This window comes from Carcharhinus amblyrhynchos, chromosome 21 (assembly GCF_965287045.1).
Source record: "Carcharhinus amblyrhynchos chromosome 21, sCarAmb.v2.hapA, whole genome shotgun sequence".
NCBI lineage: Eukaryota > Metazoa > Chordata > Chondrichthyes > Carcharhiniformes > Carcharhinidae > Carcharhinus > Carcharhinus amblyrhynchos.
Window position 1 is genome coordinate 9,346,887 of NC_137344.1, and position 25,560 is coordinate 9,372,446.

General features: G+C 40.9%; 2 protein-coding genes across 2 annotated transcripts in view; one reads left to right on the forward strand and one right to left on the reverse strand.

The window, feature by feature from the left end:
- The window catches only part of pcyt2 (phosphate cytidylyltransferase 2, ethanolamine), a 42,600-nt gene extending 32,891 nt beyond the window's left edge, over positions 1–9,709 (reverse strand). The window contains exon 1 of the mRNA XM_080209457.1: positions 9,486–9,709. Coding sequence (XP_080065583.1) covers positions 9,486–9,568 — 83 coding nt within the window. The 5' untranslated portion in view covers positions 9,569–9,709. The remainder of the gene's footprint in view (positions 1–9,485) is intronic.
- Positions 9,710–9,817: 108 nt separating this feature from the next.
- cenpx (centromere protein X) lies at positions 9,818–22,022 on the forward strand. The gene is made up of 5 exons (XM_080209181.1): positions 9,818–10,199; positions 14,948–14,999; positions 15,616–15,669; positions 17,652–17,740; positions 21,452–22,022. The coding sequence occupies exons 1-5, from the start codon at positions 10,161–10,163 to the stop codon at positions 21,464–21,466; spliced, it is 249 nt and encodes an 82-aa protein (XP_080065307.1). The 5' UTR covers positions 9,818–10,160; the 3' UTR covers positions 21,467–22,022.
- Positions 22,023–25,560: the final 3,538 nt, after the last annotated feature.

A 25,560-nucleotide genomic window follows, 5' to 3' on the forward strand; every position in this document is an offset into this window, starting at 1 on the left:
CAAACAATTCAAAAATGTTTCCAGTCGCCACAGGTGGAAAACAAAAGGATGTTTGTAGGGGGGGTGGGAGAAAGAAATTGCGTTTTTTAGCATCATGCAAAACTTCAGGATATCACACAGCCAAAGATATGTTCTTTGTTCGGGCCATCCCCCCTTCCTTTTTGGGGGGCTGCTCCTTTTAATTTGTCCCTAAGTTAATTTGAGTTCATTTACTTGTTTGGTGCCTGAAAAGACCTCCCACAGCCAAAGATCAATCAAATCAGTTGGTTGTTAGTTCACGCCATGTAATGAAGCATGCAGTTACTAAGCAGTGATACTTTCAAGGAGCTTAATTAAAACAAATACAGATACAGGTTTTTACTCATGGCAAGATAGGTGAGATCGTTTTATAACCATGGGAACATTATTTTATGAAATGCACAATATATTTTTCTGTTGTAAAATGTGGCCATATTCAAGTTGGACTGTCTCGTTAGAGTGCAATTATGGTGGATACAAACATTGAGAACAACTAAAAGGTCCAGTTCTTCACGACAGGAGATTTGCTGTTGGTGGGAAGGTTTGATGGATAGATAGATTTTTGCAACTTCCCAACTTGTCTTGTTTTTTAAAATTTCTTCTTAAAAATTACATTGCAAGTTCACACAATGGCAGCTTGTATAAAGTTTCTGTAAGTACATTCCATGTTATAAACTCAAGTCAGCCTTAATCCTTACTAGGTTTCTACACGTTTGGTCCAAATAAAAACAACATTGGGAAATGCAACAGATTTTTCAGCAGTTTATCCTCTGCTATTGTATTTCAAATAAATAGAGCTCTTTCAGCTATTTAATTATGCACAGGACATGTGAATAATCATGTGCTCACAAATATTTATGGAATCTTTGGCATGAAGACTACACTGCAATAATGAGGATTCTATTGTTTAAAGTGCTCCTTTTTTCTGCCTCTTGAAAAATTATTCACAATTCTACTGCAAGTTACTGATTCCAATTCATTATTCAATTATATAATTATCTATACATCTTTCCAGATTACAGAAAATATTGATTTCCTCTATAAGCTTCCATAAGTTATTTGTTAAGGATTTGTCTCATCAGTAAAGCAGAGCAGCATTTTCAGCATGCGACCCTTCAACTTACATTATGACATCAAAACAAAATGCCTGTGCAAAGTTCAGTTCCACTTCCAAGCTCAGAAACAGCCCCATTATTTAATCTACCCCAATATAAGATATCACACAGATTATTCCGTAAATTGAAAATGTTTTCCATTGAAAGGATCTGAAAGATATTAATCATAGATAAAATTGTTCCAGAATTACATTCTGACATGCTTGCGCAAGGTTTGGTGGATTGTCCATGCTGAATTGCCCTTTAGTGTCCCAAGATGTGTTGGTTAGTTGGATTAGCTATGGGAAATGTGTAGGGTTACAGGGAAAGGGGAGAGGGCTTGGATAAGATACTCTATCACCAAGTTGGTGCAGAATTGATGGGCTGAATTGCCTCTTCTGCACTGTAGCAATTTTATGATTCTAAGTAATCAAAAGTTGATTGCAAAATATCAGTCTTAATTAAATTTCATCAATATAAAAAGTGCTGTGATAACAATATCAACTCTGCAAGTACGGTACTAATTTTAGAACAATAAAATTCTCACATCATCATAGCTCACTGCTTCCTCAAGCTACACAATAACGTAAACTCTGCAAACCCTGACCTCCTCAAATGATATCATCTGAACTTTGTGACTAAATTACAGCATTAAAATTACACGAATACCTAACCTTCAAAACAGAATTCAATATTAAGGAAACAGCTTATTCATTCAAAAGCAGCCCTATAAATGTGAAAAAGGCCCAGTCAATTAGAGTACCATGTTTATCAAACACAGCTTTGTGACCAATAACTATTTTTGAATATTATAGATTCTTGTACACGTGCATACATCTTACACCAGACTAAATATGATCACAGAATCATAGAATGGCTACAGCATAGGAGTAGGCTATGTTGCCAATTGTCTCTACGCTGGCCAGCCACCTGAAGGAGCAAATCATCTAGTGCCGCCGCCACCGCCACCACCCCCCGCCCCCCCCCCCCCCCCCCCGCCTTTACCCCAACATCCTGCAAATTTTTGCTTTTTCGGATAATGATTAAATTCTCTTTTGAAAGCCTCAATCAACCCTGCCTCCACCAAATTCACAGGTTGTGTGTTGCAGATCCTAACCATTCGTTGTCTGGAGAAGTTTCTCCTTGTCTTAGCATCAATATTTGCCCTCTGGTTCTTGATCCTTCTATCAATGGGAATTTTTTTTTTTAAATTCCATCTAGACTCCTCATGATTTTGAATTTCATCACATTTCTTCTCAATCTTCTCTGCTTTGAGAAGTGCCCAACTTCTCCAATCCTTCCATGTAATTGAAATTCCTCAAATCTGGAACCATTCAGGTGAATCTTTTCTGCACCCTCACCTTTTCTGAGGTGTAGTGTCCAGAATTAGACACAATACTCCAATTAAATTTAAATGAGTGTTTTACACAAGTTTAACATAACTTTTATTTTCGTACTCTCTGCCCCTATTGATAAAGCCCAGAATGCTCTATGCCTAACTTAGACTTTATTACTTCCACCTTGCTTTAAACCCACATAAATAACTTAGGACCCTAGTGCTTTTTGCTTTTCAGATCTCTTCTGAAAGCCTCAATCGACCCTGCCTCCACCACATTCGCAGGCTGTATACTGCAGAACTTAATTACTCGCTGTCTGGAGAAGTTTCTCCTTGTGTTCCATCTTTGGCAGTTTCCTTAAATATTTGCTCTCTGATTCTTGATCCTTTCACCAACGGGAACGTATTTTTTAGGCTCCACCCAGACCACTCATGATTTTGAACTTCAAACTTTGTCTCAAGTACTATCGTAGTGCTTTCTATCTCTCCCTGTATTTTGTGCACCTTGGTATGCTTCTGTAATATTGCTTCCTGGTTCCACACGCCTGCCAAATTAATTTAAACTCTCCATGATAGCAAATAACTTTACAAGGAAACTGGTCCCGGTTATGCAACTGGGCCATGCAGGTCCCATCTCCTCCAGATCTGATCATGATATCCAAAGAATCTAAAGCTTTCCATCCTTTGACATCTTTCCAGCCATGCATTCATCTCCTCCATCTTATTTCTATAGTCACTTGCACACGGGAGTCAGATTAATTTAACCCTGATAAATGAATCACCTCACACCTTGGTAGGACAAACTTGAATGCAGATTACAGTGTCAACAGCAGGGTTCTAAGGAATGTGGAGGAACAGAGGGATCTTGGGGTTCACATCCACAGATCTCTGAAGGTTGCCACTTAAGTGGATAGAGCCGTGAAGAAGGCTTATAGTGTGTTAACGTTTATTAACGCGGGGTTTGAGTTTAAGAGCCATGGGGTTATGCTGCAACTATACCAGACATTGGTGAGACCAGATTTGGAATATTGTGTTCAGTTCTGGTCACCTCATTATAAGAAGGATGTGGGAGCATTGGAGAGAGTGCAGAGGAGATTTACCAGGATGCTGCCTGGTTTGGAGGGTAGGTCTTATGAGGAAAGGTTGAGGGAGCTGGGGCTTATCTCTTTGGAGTGGAGGAGGATGAGAGGCGACTTAGAGGTTTATAAGATGATGAGAGGGATAGATAGAGCAGATGTGCAGAGACTATTTCCTCGGGTGGATGTAGCTGTTACTGGGGGGCATAACTATAAGGCTCACGGTGGGAGATATAGGAGGGATGTCTGAGGTAAGATTCTTTACTCAGAGTGGTTGGGGTGTGGAATAGACTGCCTGCTGTGATGGTGGAGTCAGACACTTTAGGAACTTTCAAGCGGTTACTGGATAGGCACATGGAGCACTCCTGAATTATAGGGAGGGGATAGCTTGATCTTGGGATTGGACGTAGCTCGGCACAACATTGAGGGCTGAAGGGCCTGTACTGCGCTGTAATGCTCTATGTTGCTATTAATCTGGAGATCACTATTTTTGAGGTCCTGCTTTCTAATTTCTTACTTAGCTCCACAAATTTTGGCTGCAGAAAAATATCCCACTTTGGTTGTACTAATGTTCAGGATGCTTTGCAGCTAGTGATATTCTTGACCCTGACAGCATCCTGGAATCACACCAGCAGCCACATCTAAATTAAATATTTCAGCTAAAGTTCAATCACAATTAGGGTACATTGGATCTTAATCCACTTTAAACCTGATAAACATTACACAAATTCATACGTCTAATTTAATAACTAAAATCCAGCAGTAAGTTAGGATTTTCTATTCAGTAGAGGTGATGTCAGTATACTGGACCAATATTAATAAGACAAATTGATTTTGACGTTAATCATTTCTCCTTAGGTTCACAAAGTAATATAGACATCTTCCATATGTGATAAGCTTCCTTTGTTAATCTACTTTTGGTCATCCAATGTTAGTTAATATTTGGTTAGTCAATAGCCTGGAGCTCATTTTTATGTGCTCCTCTTCAAAGCTACTTTGTACACTGTGAAACAGTCCGTGGAAAGAAAAAGCAGATGCACTGAAGCTATAACTAAACCTAACAGGTGATCACTTTTTTTCACTGTTGCTCCCTCAGCTATTGCCATGTAGAGTATAGGTTTAACCAAAGCTAAGAGATTGTTTTATGAAACTTGGGAGACTTCTGAAACCCAGAAGGAGCTGATGTGAAATCATTTACTGCTTGTAGGTACATACTTTAATTATGATGATAAATAATTTATAAATTCACATTGTTGTCCAGGAGCATTCTAGAGGAACTTCTTTACTGTGCTAAAGAAACATTGTTATAATGCAATTTACTAACATTGTTCAGCTCATGCTAGATCTACTTTATAGTTTATTTGTAGTTTCCCCTATGACTAGACATTTTGCAAGTCGAGGGTTAAAATACAAGGCAGCAATTTTCATGGAGAAGGTCAGAAAAGAAAAAGCACATGACTTGTTCAAGACTATCAAGTTCAAGTATGGGGTAAAATGCATTTATCTGCATGTTGTGAAGGTGGATACAGCAAATAGCACAAAGTGAAGATGTTCACTCTCTATGATGTAGATTGGTTTTAGAATATTTATAGAATTTCGGTACTCACAGATGGACTCAGTCTCACTTACCAACCAGCAGCTTCTTCCCTGCTGCCATCGGACTTTTGAATGGACCTATCTCGCTCTAAGTTGATCTTTCTCTATACCCTAGATATGACTATAACATTACATTTTGCACTCCTTTCCTTCTCTATGAACAGTATGCATTGTCTGTATAGCATGCAAGAAACAATACTTTTCACTATATATTAATACATGTGACAATAATGAATCAAATCTCTTAAAACAATTCAGCAGATTACAATCAGGACAAAGAAGAATAAAATATTTTCAGTATAGTCCTGACATAATTTTGGAACTTGTGTTTCTTTTACTTATTTGTTTATGGAATGTGGATGACAATGGCTAGGCAAACATTATTTGCCCATCCCTAATTGCCCTGAGAGGTAAAGGTGAGCTCCCTTCTTGAACCACTGCAGTCCATGTGGTAAAAAAAACTGGCAATATCATGAATTGGATCTATGTTCCCTTGCTTCAGTCAAAGCATGTGATATTTTAAATCATTAAAATACTTGTTTCATTCTTGTCTTTCATTTCAAAATTATATCCAAATTTAAGAACATAAGAACATAAGAAATAGTAGCAGGAGTAGGCCATCTAGCCCTTCGAGCCTGCCCCGCCATTCAATAAGATCATGGCTGATCTGTTGTGGCTCAGTTCCACTTTCCCGCCCTCTCCCCATAACCCTTAATCCCCTCTCTTATCAAGAACCCATCAACCCGCTTCTTAAAAATATTTAGCGAGGCAGCCTCCACCACTTCAACGGGCAGAGAATTCCAGAGATTCACCACCCTTTGAGTGAAGAAGTTCCTCCTCAACTCCGTTCTAAACCGCCTCCCCTTTATCTTGAGGCTGTGCCCCCTAGTCCTACTGTCTTTTTTGAGTGGGAAGAGTCTCTCCACCTCTATCCTATCCATCCCATTCATCATCTTATACGTCTCAATGAGATCTCCCCTCATTCTTCTAAACTCTAACGAGTACAAGCCTAGTTTATTCAGCCTCTCCTCATAGCTCAATCCCCTCAACTCCAGTATCAGCCTAGTAAACCTCCTCTGCACTCCCTCCAGGGCCAAAATATCCTTGCGCAGGTGCGGCGCCCAAAACTGCACACAGTACTCCAGCTGCGGCCTCACCAATGCCCTATACAGCTGCAGCAAGACCTCCCTACTTTTATATTCAATCCCCTCGCTATGAAGGCCAGCATCCCATTCGCCTTCCTGACCACCTGCTGCACCTGCAAGCTGGGTTTTTGCGACTCATGCACAAGGACCCCGAGGTCCCTCAATTTAGTTCTATACTTTCCAGGATTTTCTTTGAAAAGTTACAACTATGGCTTCACTTTATACATAATAACAAAGGTGTCAAGAAATAATAAAGTACGACAACCAAGACTTTCTTTAGCTATTAAAACTCCAAACATTTTTCAAACATTGTGGATGACTACCATATATTGTTTACCTGGGAGATAATTTTAGTTTCATTACTACCTTGATTCTCAATTGTACCGAGTTTCTCTAGTGATTTGTCGCAAACCAATGATGCAGATGAAGATATCAGGTTGGAAAGCTGCAGCACCATCTACACAACTTTAGGCAGTAAATACTGAAGTGTGAGGCAATTGATTTTTGGTTTACCAGAGTTTGTTTAAAGTTAAAACTGAAATCATATTTTTCCATTATATCCACATGCTTTCAGCCATTACTTTTTAGTACAGTAGCACAAGGCAATGAACATTATTTAAAGCTAGAATACTAGGTTCCTCCAAAAGCTCAATCGGTCATACCAAGAGGAACATTCAATCCTTGTCCTGTGTCAGACTGATTTCAGCACAGACAATTACTATTGATTTAAATATCCTGGCTTTTTTGTGGAAAATATGCCAGAGTTCCTAATTCTGTTTGCCACATAGTGAATCATCGTGGTTGAGTACCCTCTGATCCTTGCTGTCATTCATGTCAAGAAGGTGCACTCCAAAAGAAGGACACTTAAAACAGAAAGTTAACAACTGCAGGAGAAAAAAACTGGAAATTAGGTCTGATTAAAAACAAACAAAAAAAATTGCTAGTTAAAAGGAAGTTGAGATGTTGGCCACTGGATTTATAGACACAAGCCAGTACATGCATCCTCCAAAACCACTTATTATTCAGAGGCATTTAATTCCACAACATTATGGATGTTGTAATTTGAATTAGTTAGAAGCTAAAGTTAAATGAGAATACATGAAATAGGGAAAAAAAATCAACACAAGCGCAGATGAAGAAGCGTTCTAATCTTATGGTAGCAAGTCCACCCCAAGAACATATCCCATACACAGTCATCCTCTTTTCTCCACCCCCCTTACCCTACACCACCCACCCACCACACAGCAATAGTTTAACCCTTGACAAATACATTGCACTTCAAAAGAAACCCTTCACGTCCAGCAAAAAAAGTCAATTCCCTGAAATGTCACCCTGATCCAAGGACAAGGAGGCATATATATACTTTGCAACACCCAGTGTCTCAGTTAAATTATGAAGTATTTACAGGACAACAGCAGTTTTCTGTCCATCAGATCCATGATGGTGTTTATGGTCCACATAATTCTCCTCTCTCTATTTACCAGATCTAACCTCAGCAGCATATCTCTTTCTGTTCCATCCTTCCTCAAGTGTTTTTTTCAAGCTTCCCTTTGAATACATTCATATTATTCATTTCACCCGCTGTGTGTTATTTCTGCACAAGAATGGATAAAAATTAACTCATCAGAATACAGATACAATAAGGACCTTCGATATATCACAAGCAATCAGGACTCTGTCAGATCTTGTGTTATATTAGCAACACAAGGTTTACATTTAAAACAAATCCAAAGAGCGATATGAGAAAACTTATGCTTTCCTCCTTCTTGCAGTGACAGAAAGACACCCTGTGAAAGGTGGAGTGGGAGCTAACCCTAAATAAAAGCAAAATACTGTGGATATTGGCGATCTGAGGCAAAAACAGAAAGCTTTGGAAAAACTCACGTGTGGCAGCATCTTAGGAGAGAAAAGCAGAGTTGTTTTGAATCTAGAAGACTTATGCAGGAGATAGATAGTAGCACAGTGGTTAGCACCGCTGTTTCACAGCATCAGGGATCCAGGTTCGATACCCGGTTTGGGTCACCGTCTGTGTGGAATTTACACATTCTCCCTGCACATTCTCTGCATGGGTTTTCTTTGACTTTCTGAAAGACGTGCTGGTTAGATGCATTGATCTGAACAACCATTGGACTGTGACGACTAGGGGAATTTCACAGTAACTTCATTGCAGTGTTAATGTAAGCCTTACTTGTGAATAATAAATAAACTTTTTTAAAAACCCTTCATTTGTCTTCTTTATACGAAACCATTACACCTGTACTGTTCTGGAACTAAATGTCTCTGGTGGTTTTGGAGGACCCATGTACCAGATAATAACTATGAGTCAACATCACAATCACTTTTTAACTGGTGGAAGTATTTAATGGTTTATGTCACCTTTTTTTGTACAATCTTTTCTGCTGCAGTTGTTAATTTCTTGTTTAAATACAAGGGCTGAAATTTTAGAGACCTCTTGCCTTCAGGAAAACCTTCATGCATTAGCTCAGATTTAAAGGCAGCTCCTCCCTACCCATTTGCCCTCAAATTCTATTCCAGGCTGAACATTTTACCTGGTTCTTTTTTGAGATGTACTTCTGGTACTGGCAATGCTTTCGATACAGGGGATTGGACAAGTGGATATGAGTTAATCACCGATTAATCACAGAAGCTGGGGGGGGGGGGGCGGTGTGGCTATTCAGCCCATCAAGTTTGCAGTGGCTGACTGAAAGTGTAGTCCACCTAATCCCAATCCCCTGCCTTAACCCCGTGACACGTTTTTGCCCATTAGGAGCAGGAGGAGGAGGCCATTCAGCCCATCCAGACTGCTGAGTCCCTCCAGAAGTCAGGATGTAGGGATGCTGGCATTGGACTGGGGTAAACACAGTAAGAAGTCTCACAACACCAGGTTTAAACTGGTTGGGCTTCAAACAGGTGTTGTGAGACTTCCTACTGTGTTCCTCCAGAAGACCAGGTTAAAGTCCAACCTGGTGTTGTGAGACTTCTTACTGTGTTCACCCCAGCCCAACGCCGGCATCTCCACATCATCCCTCCAGAAGATCATGGCTGATCTGATGGTGGCCTCAACTCCATATTCTGCCTTGACAACCACCATCCTCCCACCCACCTATCCCTAAAGTTTGACTCCCTCGCCAGTCAAGAACCCTGCCTTTAATAAAAAGAAATTCATTGCCTCTGCCGCTCCCTTGACAGCTGGGATTTAAAGGCCCGTTCCTCAACTCACCAGCCGTCGCACCAGACTCGCACCATCCGCTTTCTCTTCTCGGGGGAGCCATTGTCATTGGAGGCCACTCCGTTTTTAATCATGGTGATGGCGAGGGGAAGGCGGGGGGGGTGGTCAGTGTGTGTGTGAGAGGAGTCCGGCCGCTGCTGCTATGCTGTCCGAACCGCTCGAGCGCTGGCTGGAATCTGCTGGAAGCCGCGGCTCGCGCAACCCGGCCTGAGGGAGAGAGGGGGAGGGGCCAAGGAGGGGGGATGGGGCTGGCGTGACCCGCCCTCAGCCAATCGGCGTCCGCCCCGCCGGCGGAAATGGCGTCACAGAGAGGCAGGCTCGAGCCGCCGTTCACAGCCGGCGGGCGATGAGGTGGTTGGATGGGCGGGCGAGTATGTCACCTTCCTCTCCCTTCACACACACACACTCCCTCTCAAAGTAATTGTCTGAGAACTTCCAGTGATTATATTCTCCCTCAGAAATCTTTTGTTTTTTGGTAGTTGTCCTCATCGCTCCCTTACTGTTGCTGTCAAAACACCGGGCTCTTGACTGATGAGTGACGGCGGAACCGACCAATCACAATCGGGTGTGCGGTGTAACTGTGAATGCGTCATAAGCACAGCCAACCAATAAAGAACGACTAGAGGCGGGACCATCCGGGTAACTGGGGGAGGGCCAGATTTGTGAATGGGGATGGAGCAAGAAGCGGGCGCGAAGTTTAAGAAAGTAAGTTTATTTGCTCTGTATTGACCTATGCTGTTTTCTTGCTGATTAAACTTTTTTTTTCAAATTCCATGCTGATTAAACAGTTTTTTCTAGTCCCTAATTACAAATAAATCTGGATCCAAAACTTTGACTGCTGAATTAGCTGCTTGTTTTTTTCATTCATTCATGAGACATGGCTGTCACTGGTTGGCCAGAATTTATTGAAAGAAGTCTCACAACATCAGCTTAAAGTCCAACAGGTTTATCTGTAACACAAGCTTTTGGAACAGGCTGTCCCTTCGTCAGGTGGCTGGGAGTTCTCTCGCTACAGTAGAACCCCCACTCACCTGACAAAGGGATAATGTGTTCTGAAAGCTTGGGGCGTTTGCTACAAATAAACCTGTTGGACTTAAAGCTGGTGTTGTGAGACTTCTTTCTGTTTTTACCCCAGTCCAATGCTGGCATCTCTGCATCAGAATTTATTGTCCATCCCTAGCTGCCCTTGTTCAGGGAACAGTTGAGAGTCAACCTTGTTCCCTGTGGCTCTGGAGTCATGTGTGGACCAGATAAGGATGATAGATTTCCATCCCCCAAAGGAGATTAGTGAACCAGATGTATTTTTTTGACCGTTGGCAATGGTTTCATGGTCATCAGTAAATTCTTAATTCCAGATTTTTTGTTATTGCCTTCTAATTCCACCAACTGCTGTAGTGGGATTTGAAACTGGGTCCCTAGAACATTAGCTGAGTTTCTGGATTTATAGATTAGCAATAATACCATGAGACCATTGCCTCCCCTTGATTTAGTTCAAATTGCCGGTATGTGTGTTTTTTGGTCCCTGACCTATTTTTCACTGGCATTTTGTTCTTGTTTTAAAGTTTGTTTATTTATTAGTGTCACAAATAGGCTTACAATAACAATGCAATGAAGTTACTTTGGAAAGCCTCTATTGCCACATTCCGGTGCCTGTTCGAGGGAGAATTTAGCATAACCAGTGCACCTAACCATATCTTTTGGACTATGGTAGGAAACCGGAGTACCCAGAGGAAATCTGTGCAGACTCTGGTCCCTGGTGCTATGGAGAAGCAGTGCTAACGACTGTACAGGCAGCATGGTGGCACTATGATTTTAAAATGAATATGGGTTAAACGTTTATGGCCAACATTTCAATGGGAATAGAATATATGGAATGTAGGACTGAGAAGCAAGTGTTGGGGTTTTTCAGTCTTTTCAGCCTGCTCTGCCGTTCAGTGAGATCATGGCTGGTCTGGTTGTGGTCTCAACTCCACTTTGGTCTGTCCTTATATAATCCTTGGCCTTGAATAAATTCACTGCTCCCTTGCGAAGAAAATTCTGCACACTAACAACCCTTTGAGAGGGGGGAAAATATCTCCTCATCTCTGTGTTAGATCTTTTATTCTTAAACTAGTTCTAGTCTCTTCCTCAAGTAGAAACATCTTCCTGGTACCACCCAATCAAATTTCCTCAGGATCTTCTATGTTTCAATAAAATTACTTTCTTTCCTACTAAACCCAGTGGGTATAGGTTCAATCTACTCAACCTTTCTTAATAAGATAGAACCCTCATCCCAGGAATGAGTTGAGTGAACGTTTTCTGAAGTTGTTTTCAAATAAGGAGACCACGACTATGTAATACTCCAGCTGTGATCGCACCAATGCCCTGTAGAGCTGCAGTAAAACCTTCCTCCTTTTGTATTCATAAGAACATAAGAACATAAGAAATAGGAGCAGGAGTAGGCCATCTGGCCCTTCGAGCCTGCCCCGCCATTCAATAAGATCATGGCTGATCTGTCGTGGCTCAGTTCCACTTTCCCGCCCTCTCCCCATAACCCTTAATCCCCTCTCTTATCAAAAACCCATCAACCCGCTTCTTAAAAATATTTAGCGAGGCAGCCTCCACCACTTCAACGGGCAGAGAATTCCAGAGATTCACCACCCTTTGAGTGAAGAAGTTCCTCCTCAACTCCGTTCTGAACCGCCCCCCCCTTTATCTTGAGGCTGTGCCCCCTAGTCCTACTGTCTTTTTTGAGCGGGAAGAGTCTTTCCACCTCTATCCTATCCATCCCATTCATCATCTTATACGTCTCAATGAGATCTCCCCTCATTCTTCTAAACTCTAACGAGTACAAGCCTAGTTTATTCAGCCTCTCCTCATAGCTCAACCCCCTCAACTCCGGTATCAGCCTAGTAAACCTCCTCTGCACTCCCTCCAGGGCCAAAATATCCTTGCGCAGGTGCGGCGCCCAAAACTGCACACAGTACTCCAGCTGCGGCCTCACCAATGCCCTATACAGCTGCAGCAAGACCTCCCTACTTTTATATTCGATCCTCCTCGCTATGAAGGCCAGCATCCCATTCGCCTTCCTGACCACCTGCTGCACTTGCAGGCTGGGTTTTTGCGACTCATGCACAAGGACCCCGAGGTCCCTCTGCACCGTTGCCTGCTGCAGTTTTTCGCCACGTAAGTAATAGTCCTTCCTACCATTCTTCCTACCAAAGTGGACCACCTCACACTTGCCAACATTAAATTCCATTTGCCATTTCCTGGCAAATTCCCCTTGCATTCCCCTTGCAGTAAACATCAACATACAATTTGCCTTCACACTCACTTGCTGTATCTGCATCCTAACATTTTTGTGATTTTGTGTACCAGGATGTCCAGAGCCCTCTACCACCAAGTTCTGTAGTCTCTCTCCGTTTAAATGTATACAAATAATATGCAATGTTCCTAATTCTTTGTGACAACCAATCTATAAACTTGTTAAATGTTGGTGATAATATTAAAAGTTCCATGATACGTATACCGGAGAAAATTCTGAGATTTCTTTAATAACTCCTTGGCTGTAGAGGAGGGAAGGAGCTGAAGCAGGAGCAGAATTGGATGATGAAAGTGCCGATGGGCATTCTTTATGGTGGAGAGGATTACAGAGTTAGAAGCTGAGTTCACAAACTGTGTTGGCAAACCAACTGGTTCAAGCTGATGTAGTAACCATGGAGCAGAAGAGGAATTGGTGGCCCAGGAATAGACTTTGTGAGAGGCTGACACTATTAACTTCTGTTTTGAACTGTTGGAATTTTTGACTTGCCCTTAATTGGATGTCAACAAGCAATCTGACATCCCCCCCAGCCACCCAAGTCAGTGGAAATAGTCTGAAGAGATGGAGCTCAGTGTCGGTCAGTGTACAGAAAGTTTAGAACTATTGATGGATGCTGTGTAATTGTATATTGTGGTCATCAATGTAAAATCTAAAAACATGGGAACATGTACAGACCCATCAGAACCCTTCCATGGTTTTCACTTTTCTCTCTAAGTTTATAAATTTCCTCTTGCTTGAATCTTTTTCCCTGCCCTGCTTTATTCATTTTAAAGCCCTAGCTACAATCCTAGCTATTAGTTTCAGCAGGAAACTACAGATAACATTATCTATCCCCTTGATTATATCATCTCCTACCACATTCCTTTTCGCTCCTCTGGACCCATTGTGTCATGGAGAGTTTACCTACAGACTTTGTCATCTGGCACATAAGCAGGAAGCACCTTGTACCTGTTGTACAAGGGCAAAGGCCTCATCCAGTATGGCACCAGAATCCCCTGGCCTATTTGACTAAGTCACAGCTTCCTGTCCCTGACTGCTAACCAGACCTATACCTATAGCGCCTAGGTTACTCTTGTTTTCTTTAATTAGTCATGTATTTAAACAATTATCTTTTAGTCTCTAGACATTGAGGCAAATACTTGATCTAATTGAAATTCTGAGTAAATTATATCATGTATTTACCTGTCATATTTCCTTCTGTTTTCTATCCCCATCCATATTTTGCTGTCCCTTCCATTTGATTGTATTATGAAGTCTGAGCTTGGATCAGCACTGAATCATTAAGTATTGAAGCAATGTAACATTTTTTTTTAAGGAAAGTGAATCTGTCCCTTTTGCCTTTATGTGCAGTAGTGATTTCATATCTTTTTATATTTAACTGTGCTAAAGTACATTAATCAAAAATCTGCTTCCTGTGCTTATGGCAGCCTTTACGGACCAGGCATTTCTTTTGTTTTGTGTTTGGCCAATGGTAACTAAAGTATCCCTGCTAGCCCATCTACCCTGATGCTGGGATGACATTTTTCATCCAAATTTGAATTGTATGACAACTCAGTAGATTCAGTTTCTTCTTTTAGAGTCATTCTGAAGTTTTATGCGTTACTTGTTACAAAAAACTGTTGTGTAGTACTGATGCAAACACCTTAAGCAGTCCATTCTGAGAGCTTTCTGCATATTTTTCAGAGTAACTCATAAAGAGCTACGCATTTCTACTCGGATACACAATTGGTTTACTTTGTTTGAACTACACTACACACCATAGAACAAGCTAAATGGCTTATTGGGTTGCTTTGTCATTACCAAGAGTTGACAGCCCTTTAGTGTTCCACTCGCTAAGTTAGCTTGCATGAGCATGAACAAGGTGTCCCAGTCAATCTGGATTATTTTCCATCTCTGTACGGCTTGCATTATAAATCAGCCCTCAAGTTCAGTCGTTCCTGGAAGAATATTCGAAGTTAGAATCCCACTAAGCTTGATGTGTGGAATTTCCAATGAAAGAAAGTCTTTTCCGTGTAATGACGCACCTTTTTCTTTTTTAAAAAAATAGCTAAATGATCTTAGTAAACACTGATTTGTATAAGTTTTATTAGTCGCTTTATAGATATTATACTTTTAGTGGCATTGCTCAGCATGATGTATTGCTTTGTTCCAGGAGTTGGTCAGTAAACTACTGTACTTCTATTTTAAGGATCAGAAAACCAAAGGTAAGCAGTCTACTTTGAATGTGTCTTAGTAGGATAGCCAACTTAAAATTTTCCACTTGTCAAAAGTACGTGCGTAGTAAACGGATGATTCATGTCAATGATAAGATGCTAAAGTCCACCAATACAATGTTGTGTGGCACTGTAGGGAAAGGTTCAAGCTCTGACTTTCCAACAGGATGTTTGACATAATGGAATCTCTCTGCTGTCACTACTCTTCCCTCCCACGGTGAAAACTAGAACAAGTTGTATGTTCTAGAAGTTAATTGTTTAAAAAAAAAAATCCTGTTGCAAGTAAATACAAACTTCACAGAAGCTATGCCATTTAATGAGAACCCTTTGAAATGTCTCATGTCTGTATGGCAGTGGAGGAAGTGTTGGAGAGACTGGGCAGTGTGACAGTTTGGGTGACATTTCACCTTGTGGTCTATCTGTTATCAGCAACTATTCCTGGAAGACCAGTGTCAGCATGTGGATAAACAATTGGTTTACATTCTGCCTATGGATAACAAACAATAACATGCCCTGTAACTGCTTTATTTGCTGGTTCATAACCATGAAACTTGAAAAAGAAACTTGATCATCAAGTTGCTAATCTTGTATTTCTGTTTACTTACAGTCAGCAGCGACGCTGTCATCATTATGTGTGAAATGCTTAAAATATTTGTCATAGGTAAGTGTGCAAGATGAGCATTATAGTGGACCTTGTACTTCAATGAGGTACAAAAAGTATCAAATAGTTCTAGACTTGGTGTTCAATACATGAGCACAAACAGGTCATTCAGATCAATTGTTGGGAATGTACCAAACCATATGGTATGAGCTACAGGGTAGCAAAATACAAACTAACCATAAAAAAAATTAACAATTTACCTAGATTTGAAATTAACTACAGGAGAGATGTTTAACCTATTAAACAGGGTGGCTTTACTTTAACTGAATTTCTCAGTTTATTGTGCAGCGAGAATAAAAGTTTGCACAATTTTTTTTTGCACTTAAACCATAGGAATGGATGAAACAAATCTTCCAACCGTAAATTAATTTATGGTTTGAAATTTGGTCCAGACTAAAAATCTGAACTTGGTGCTTTGCCTGATTTTTTTTTTGTAATCACTTTTCACTTTCATCAGAATTTGGATGTGCTGTATTGATATGATGCAAATCCTTTCCTAACAGCAGTCTTGGTGTTTCTGGACTGTAGGATTTCAAGCCAGCAGCTTGCCACTACCTTCAAGGGCGATTAAAGATGGGCAATAAATAACCGACTAGCCAGCAATGCCCTCAATGTTTGCATTTTAAAAATTGCTGTTGGGAACCCTATAGAGAGAAACATCTTGTTCAATTTACTGAAACTGGGTTTTTAATCGGAATAACACCTACTACTGAACAACTAATCTAACTCTCTGAAAAATAAGTGGAATGTTATTAAAATTATGGTTAATTTACTAAATTTTGTTAATTCATGATATTTCAGCTTCTAACTAAACCTCCGATGAAGGGTCATCCTGACTCGGAATGTTAATTTTATCTTTTCTCTGCAGATGCTATCAGGCCTGCTGAGATTTTCCAGCATTTTTGTTCTATTTCTTGCTAAGATTTTGAATTTGACTCTTAGTGCTTTTCATATCCTGGCTGGTTGTGTGAGAAAATTCTGTGACTGGTTTCTTGCACAACTTGATTACATCTCTCTGGCTCAACAGTGGGACTTCTGAGTAAGCTATGCTATAATCAATTGTAATGGTAAGACAGAGATCACTAGATCTTGAAGCTTTTTCCAAGGTCAGTGGTAAGCATCCTTGTTTTTCTGTGGACTGCAATCCAGGCCATTATTTTAGGTTGAATTGGACAGTCTCCGTATGCTGGAGCTGGGTTTTTCCCCAATGTCCTCATCTGTACCACCTCTGTAATATCACCTGCCTCCATTCCTGTCTTGGTGTGTTGCTGAAATACTTATCCATGCTTCTGATGTCTTCAGGATCAAATTCTCCAGTGTTCTCTTGTTCCCCTTTTCATCCTCTGTAAATGTAAGCTCGTCTAAAGCTACCAACTGCATTCTGACTTGCAGCAGATCCTCTTCACCCATCTAACCCCGCTGGTCCACCAATGTCGCTTTTAAAATTCTCATCCCTAGTGTTTAAATCTCTCTTCAGAGTATCCCTGAAACCTTGTTGAGAACTGTAGACCAACAAGGCTGGCCTCATGTACATTTTCTGCTTTACTGGTTATGTCTTCATCCATTTAGATTCCGAGGTCTGCAACTTTTTCCCTCCCAAAATGTTTCTTTAAATTTATGGGCATCATTGACAAGATCAGCATTTATTACCAGCCCCTAAACTACTACTAATACCTACACTTTCCAATAACTGTCAGTTGCCATCTCACGTTTGACTGTCAATATTTATGCACTTGAAAATGTCTTGGGATGTTTTTCTACAGTTGGGATGTTTTTCTACAGTAAAGATGTTCTCTAAATGTCAGCTGTTGAAGTTTGGTGTTGCAGCCCACAGCTTGGAGCCCCTCCATACACTAATTGGAAATTTGAGCATCTTAGAAGTACCTGTGCTGTGTTAAAGTGATAAAACTACTTGTGTTGTATGACGTCTTTGCATGCTTATTGTAATATGAAAACTGTTTCCATTATTATATTACGTTCAGAGGCAGCAGCACGAACAGCCAGACAGGCATCCAATGAAGACTCTAAGACAGCAGACATTGACCATTTTGAGAAGGTTTTGCCTCAGCTGGTATGTAACAGTTACTGAAGTTTGAGTAGCGGAAACATTTTAAAGGGTTGTTTAATTAAAATCAAAACTCATGTAATAGGCAGTTCCTTTCCAAGCAAAATATCTGCTCATATTGGCTTGTCCATTCCATTCCTTTATCTGCAATGTTTATCAAACAGTTAGTGTGTAGGATCCCAGATGCATGAGAAGGTCTGCACCATACAGAAATTATGGCAATTTTTTTTAAACAGAGGAAAATTTGTTCTGCACACATGTTCTACTCTGAAGTACAAGGAGGATAGATTCCTGGTAGTAAAGCATGAAATGATAAAACGAGAGAGACAAGGTCTAGGTTACAGGAATAGGGCCTGGGTGGGATAGATTCGATGGGCTGAATGACTTCACTTGTTTAGCTCTTGTGTTTTCCAGCTCAGATGAGCCTGATGAACTGAGCTTTGCACATCCAGCGGGTGGCAGATTTGATCCTTAGGCAGGGCTGAGAATTCCCAGTGAGGTCGCTCCAAATAAGTGCACCTTGAATAGGAAAGAGAAAACCAGCCAGAGATCCCACTCCTGATTGTTATCTGGTACTCTGCTGGAGATGTTGATATTTAGATTTAGCTGTGAAGTTCCTCCCTCTTCTTCAACCCTACCAGTACATACTGTCATGACCAATGGTGATAGAGTACTTATATTTGTAAAATGTAAGAATTAGGTTTGAGCCCCTCATTACAGAAAGGGCAATAAATCCATAATACAACAAACTTATCCAGTGCTCCTCTAACTGGAATTTTTGACATTCCTCTTGTACAAATGGTCACGTTACCAGCAATTACAAACTTACCTGGAACCTGTACTTGCAGATTGTATTCTGTATTTTGTTTTAATGTACTATTGAAAACTAGAAGTAGAAAAAATACTGTCTTTATTTCCTGAGTACAAGTCTTGGCTCTACTCTATTGGTAAATGGAATTCCGTTAACCTGTGTCATGCATCCCCCCACACAAGAGAACCTATAGGCACCAGGATGAAAAATTGGGTATAGGGAATACACAAGATACTGGAACTATTTCCACAGGAATTTGCAGATGATTCAAATCTGCATGGGAGGGTGAGCTGTGATGAGGATGCAGAGATGCTTCAGTGTGATTTGGACAAATTGAGTGAGTGGGCAAAATGCATGGTAGATGCAGTATAATGTGGATAAGTGTGAGATTATCCACTTTGGTAGTAAAAATAGGAAGACAGATTATTTGAGAGGGAAATGTGCAATGAGGCCTGGCTGTCCTCGTATACCAGTCGCTGAAAGTTAGCATGCAGGTGCAACAGGCAATGAAGGAGGCAAATGGTATGTTGGCCTTCATCGCGAGAGGTTTCATATACAGGAGCAGGGATGTCTTGCTGAAATTTTACAAAGCCTTGGTGAGACCACACCTGGAGTACTATGCATAGTTTTCCTGTCCTTATCTGATCATGTCCTTATCCCTTGTTATAGAGAGAATGCAGCAAATGTTGACCAGACTGATTCTTGGGATGGCAGGACTGACATAGGAGAGATTGAGTCAGTTAGAAATATGTTTGCACTTTAGAAGAATGGGGGGTGAAATCTCATCGAAACTTAAGTTTCTAACAGGATTAGACTGAGTAGATTCAGAAAGAATGTTCCCAAGGTGGGGAGTCCAGAACCTGAGGTCATAGTTTGACAATAAGGAGTTACAGGAATAGGGCCTGGGTGGAAGAGATTTGATGGGCTTAATGACTTCACTTGTTTAGCTCTTGTGTTCTCCTGCTCTGATGAGCCTGATGAACTGAGCTTTACACATCCAGCAGGTGGCAGATTTGATCCTTGGGCAGGGCTGAGTATTCCCAGTGAGGTTCATTTTAGAGATGAAGAGAAATTTCTTCACCCAGAGAGTGGTGAACCTGTGGAATTCTGTACCACAAAGTAATAGAGGCCAAACTACGTGGGCAGCATGGTGGCACAGTGGTTAGCACTGCTGCCTCACAGTTCCAGGGACCTGGATTTGATTCCCAGTTTGGGTCACTTTGTTTATATGGAGTTTGCACATTCTTTCCATGTCTACATGGGTTTCCTCTGGACACTCCAGCTTCCTCCCACATTCTGAAAGACATGTTGGTTAGGTGTATTGACCTGAACTGGTGCCAGAGTGTGGCAAATAGAAGAAAGTTCACAGTAACTTTGCAGTGTTAATGTAAGCCTACTTGTGACTAATAAATAAACTTTAGCTGTCTGCACGGGTTTCTTCCAGGTGCTCAGGTTTCCTCCCACAGTCCAAAGGTGTGTAGGTTAGGTTGATTGGCCATGCTAAATTGAGTCTAATGTCAGGGGAATAGCAGGATAAATATGTAGGGTTACAGGAATAGGGCCTGGGTGGGATTGTGGTTGCTGCAGACTTGATGGGCTGAATGGCCTCCTTCTGCACTGTAGGGTTTCTATGAAAACTGTGTCTTCAAGGAGTTAGATATGGCTCTTGGGGCTATAGAGATCAAGGGATATGGGTGGAAGAAGGTTGGGTGGGATCAGGTTGAGTTGGATGATTAGCTATGATCATAGTGAATGGTAGAGCAGGCTCAGAACGCCGAATGATTTACTTTCCTATTTCCTATGTTTTAGGAGTAAATAAGGTTAAAAATTGACTTAAAGGATTTGACAATCCCACCCAGGCCCTATTCCTGTAACCCTACATATTTACCCTGCTATTCCCCTGACATCAGACTCAATTTAGCATTGCCAATCAACCTAACCTACACACTTTTGGACTGTGGGAGGAAACCTGAGCACCTGGAAGAAACCCGTGCAGACAGTTAAAGTTTATTTATTAGTCACAAGTAGGCTTACATTAACACCGCAAAGTTACTGTGAACTTTCCTCTATTTGCCACACTCCGCCGCCAGTTCAGGTCAATACACCTAACCAACATGTCTTTATCCATGATGGATAAAAACCTGTGGGCACTCTTACCTAGTCAAAATTGGAGATAAAAGGACATTGTTTGTTTGATGTAGATGGTTGGAGTGTTGAAATGTTTTGGGGATAGATGAGGAAAATGAATAAACTTTAAAAATCTGGTAGGCATGGTCAGGAGAGAGAATATGGGTCAGCAGGATCAGTTCTAGAATGGTTTAGAGAAGAGAGAGCCTGGGCAATGGGGTGAATGTCCACTCCAAACTTTACTATAAGAAATTTGCTGGCAGTATATTGCTGATAAAATAAACAGTAAAACAGCACCAGAAACAATCCCTGCTCACCAGCTATCACGGTGTTTAAAAGGCAACATATGACCCTCATCAGTATGTCATTGGCAGCTTGCAGAATGCTAATTTATTTCCATCTTTGCTTAAAATAGGAAGTGTTATATTACATTTTGATGCCTAGGTGGCAAGATGGCACAGTGGTTAGCACTGCTGCCCCTCAACCAGGGACCCTGGTTCAATTCCAGCCTTGGGTGACTGTCAGTCTATGTGCAATCTGCGTGTTCGCCCTGTGTCTGCGTGGGTTTCCTCCCAGTCTGAAAGACGTGCTGGTTTGGTGCATTGACTCCGAATGGGTGCCGGTATGTGGCAACTAGGGGAATTTCATAGTAACTTCATTGCAATGTTAATGTAAGCCTTACTTGCGACGAGTAAATAAACTTCTTAATTTTAATTTTTGTGAAACTTTTGTCTGGTTTGAATGAATAGTTTAAAACTATATTTTTCTTATTTTTGCAGCTTTTGGATTTCTAGCATTGCCACTAGGTGGTGGTACTGATCTATAACATCTTTAAGTAGCTTCATCTAGCACCCCAGGCATCTATAGAAGTGGTGGAATTGTGAAATGCTGCACTTAATCACAGTTTAAATGATATAATGTGTAATTTATATCAGCTATTAGTTATTCATTTAACATTCAAATTATTGTTGAATCTAAAATTTTATGTAGAGGCCAAAATAAAATTGTAGAAGTGCATTATACCATGCTGGGACAGAATGTAGATTCATGCCCTTAAACTGTGGACTTTCAAACTTTGGTTCCCAAGTGGATGAGATTTTCTTATTTTAAAGACACTGTCATGCACCACTGGATTGAGAAAGGGCTTGAAGATTGAACAACACCAATTTAACACTTTACATCAAACATTGAAATGGCATGGTTACTGAGAAACCATTAATGCTAAAGTGAGGACAAAGTAAATGATTCCAGTGTTAGTATTTTTGGCTGGCTGCCTGTTGTAACAGTGTGTTTTTTGTACAGATCAATTAAAACCAGAAGTTAACTAATTTCAGGCTGTTGTACTTATCTCTACTCCTTAAATGTTTGCATTTGGAGTAAAAGGAGCATGTACACTGAACAACTTTGAGAAAATAAATACTTGGTCACTTTAACACCATTCTTCCCCATAAATTGGGAAAGAGAGACCGTATTCCACATGTGGTCTCATCAATGCCCTGTTTTAACTGAAGCACCTCCTTACTTTTCTATTCAATTCCCCTCACAATAAATTATAACATTCTATTAACGTTCCTAATTATTTTTTGTGTCTGCATACTAGCATTTTACATTTCAAAAAAAATAGGAGTTGGTCATCCAACCCTTGGTGCCTGTTGCACTAATCAGTATGATCATGACTGCTCCTCAATCTCAATGCTGTACTCCTATTGTTTACCCATACCCCTTGAGGCTAGAAATCTATTTCCTCTTTAAACATATTCAGTGACTTGGCCTGCTGTGGTAGAGAATTTACAGGTTCACCACCTGCTGAGTGAATAAATTTCTTCCCATCTTAGTCCTAAATGGCCTGAGACTGTGACCCTTTGTTCTAGACACGACCCCCACCCACCCAACGGAAACATCTCTGCATCCAGTCTGTCCAGCTCTGTCAGTCAGAATTTTTTATACCGTTCAATTAGATCCTCTCTCTCATTCTTCTAAATTCCAATTAATTCAGGCCCTGTGGACCCAATTTCTGCTCGTACTACAATCCTGTCATCCCACTAAACTTTGCACGCCTTCCAAAGTAAGCATACTATTTTTTAGACACGTATAAGAATATTAAAACTACACACTATATTCACCAAGTCCCTGCACTCAAATCCTCTTGCAATGAATGCCAACATACCATTTGGTTTCCTAACTGCTCTCTCTACATGCTTGCCTTCAGTGACTTGTGTACTAGGACACTCTTTTGTATGTCAACATTTCCTAATCTATGACCATTTAAGTAATAATCTGCCATTCTGTTTCTCCATACAAAATAGATAACTTCACATTTATCCATGTTGCACTGCATCTGCCATAATTGACTTTTTGCACTAAGGCACCCAGATCCCTGTACATCTCTCACCACTTGGAAAATGTGCATTTATTCTTCCTGCCAATTTCACACATTGTACATCTGCAAAACGGTCCAAGTACTACCATGCTCAGTTATAATAAGTAGTGACTAATCCCACCAATAGTTTTTGCTTTCTTTATAATGCAAGTCTTCATTTGTGGGTTGTGTAGAATATTGTTGTTGTCAGATGTGCAGTTGCTTCTTAAGTGGCACTCCTGAACAGGCTGGGACATAGCACCACTGTAGTAGGGACCAACAGATGCAAAGGCCTATATTCTATATGGTTTGCATTGCAATGATACTTTAATGCATTCCATTCGAAGAAAGTTATGTTGCACTCAAAATTGACTCTGCTTCTCTCGCCACAGCTGATGCCAGACCTGCTGATTGTTTTTATTTCAGATCGCAGCATCTGCAATATTTTGATTTTATATTTTAATGAAATTCCTCTTGCAGCTGAAGAGCAGCCCACCTTCAAGTTGTCCTGTAGCAGTTCAGTTTTTGTCTCTTCTCAGAAGGGAGTTTGGCCAAAGACCATCCTGAGATTCATATTTCTGGCAGGAAATTGGAAAGAACCTTGTCAAAAAAACTAATGGTTAATTCACTTGATTTCACTTGAACATCATTAATCCCACAAAACTCATCTCCAAACTCTGTGGCCTGGGCCTTCGCACCTCTCACTGCGACTGGACCTTGAACTTCCTAACGCACAGACTACAATCAGTAAGGATAGGCAACAACACCACCTCCTCAATCATCCTTAACACTGGTGCCTCACGAGGCTGTGTTCTCAGCCCCCTACTATACTCCTTTATACACCTATGATTGTCTGGTCAAATTCTCTTCCAATTGAATTTTCAAGTTTGCTGATGTCACCACCATAGTGGGTTGGACCTCAAACAATGACGAGACAGAGTACAGGAATGAGATAGCAAATCTGGTGAACTGGTGCGGCAACAGTAAGCTCTCCCTCCACGTCAATAAAATGAAAGGGATTGTCATCGACTGCAGGAAATGTAAAGAACATGCCCCTGTTTACATCAACAGGAACGAAATACAAAGGGTTGAATGCTTCAAGTTTTTAGGTGTTCAGATCACCAATAAGCTGTTCTAGTTGCCATGCCGACCTATAGTTAAGCCCACTAATGCCTCTGCTTTCTTAGAAGACGAAGGAAATTTGGCATGTCAGCCACGACTCTCACCAACTTTTACAGATGCACCATAGAAAGCATTCTTTTTGGTTGTATCACAGCTTGGTATGGCTCCCGCTTTGCCCAAGACTGCAAAAGATCACAAATGTAACCAAATCCATCATGCAAATCAGCCTCCCATCCATTGACTCTGTCTACACTTTCCGTTGCCTCAGCAAAGCAGCCAGCGTAATTAAAGACCCCATCCACCCTGGACATTCTCTCTCCCACTTTTTTCCTTCCGGAAAAAGATACAAAAGTCTGAGGTCATGTACCAACCGACTCAAGAACAGCTTCTTCCCTGTTGCTGTCAGACTTTTGAATGAACCTACCTTGCATTAAGGTTAATCTTTCTCTACACCCTAGCTACGACTGTAATGCTACATTCTGCAGTCTCTCATTTCCTTCTCTATGAATGCTCTGTCTGTATAGCGTGCAAGGAACTACTTATCACATGTATTAATGTAGTGAAAATAATAAATCAAATCATTTATTCACATGATCTCACCCTCCAGCTAAAGCATAGGCTTGGCTCTACATAGGATCTTTTAATAATCTTTATATCTCGCAGCATAATTAACTAGACTGTAAATTCAGTGCCACCCTACCTTTCCAACAAGATAAGGAAAGATAGGGCAGCAGTGAATTTACAGCTGTAAATTATATAGCTATATAATTTATAGTTATACAGCAATATCCACTGGCCGTGTCTTCGATGGTTGGCACAGCTGTTAGCACAGCTGCCTCACAGTGCCAGGGACCCAATTCGATTCCTGGCTTGGGTCACTGCCTGTGTGGAGTTTGCCCATTCTCCCTGTGACTGCGTGGATTTCCTCCAGGTGCTCTGGTTTCCTCCTATAGTCCAAAGATGTGTGTGTTAGATGCACTGGCCATGCTAAATTGTCCCTTAGTTAGGGTAAGTGCATAGGTTTATGGGGATAAGGCCTTGGTGGGATTGTGGACAGTGCAGACTTGATGGGCTGAATGGCAGCTTCCTGCACTATAGGATTATATGACTGCCCGCCCATTGCGAACAGTTAGTTTAATTCATTACACTGATTTCAAGATATCCTGCCTCTCAATCTTAACACAAGAAAAAAAATGTAAATATCAAATGTTCCCTGACCAAATACACTACTACCAAGACCCAATAACATTTAACCATCGATAAACCATAAAACACCCACAGAAGGGCATTTGTGTGCATTCCATATATTCTGCTGGTCATGTCACGTTACTCGATGCTGCGGATGCTCAATATGGTAATATTTTAAATCTTTATTATTTTAAAGTGGATCATGTAGATTTGTGCTCG

What these genes read in the sequence shown, in the direction of transcription:
- cenpx (XM_080209181.1), top strand. Translation starts at nt 10,161, where the DNA reads ATGGGGATGGAGCAAGAAGCGGGCGCGAAGTTTAAGAAA. An exon ending in CGGGCGCGAAGTTTAAGAAA is followed by an intron (nt 10,200 to 14,947) that starts GTAAGTTTATTT and finishes GCTTTGTTCCAG; the next exon opens with GAGTTGGTCAGTAAACTACT. An exon ending in GCTTAAAATATTTGTCATAG is followed by an intron (nt 15,670 to 17,651) that starts GTAAGTGTGCAA and finishes TATTACGTTCAG; the next exon opens with AGGCAGCAGCACGAACAGCC.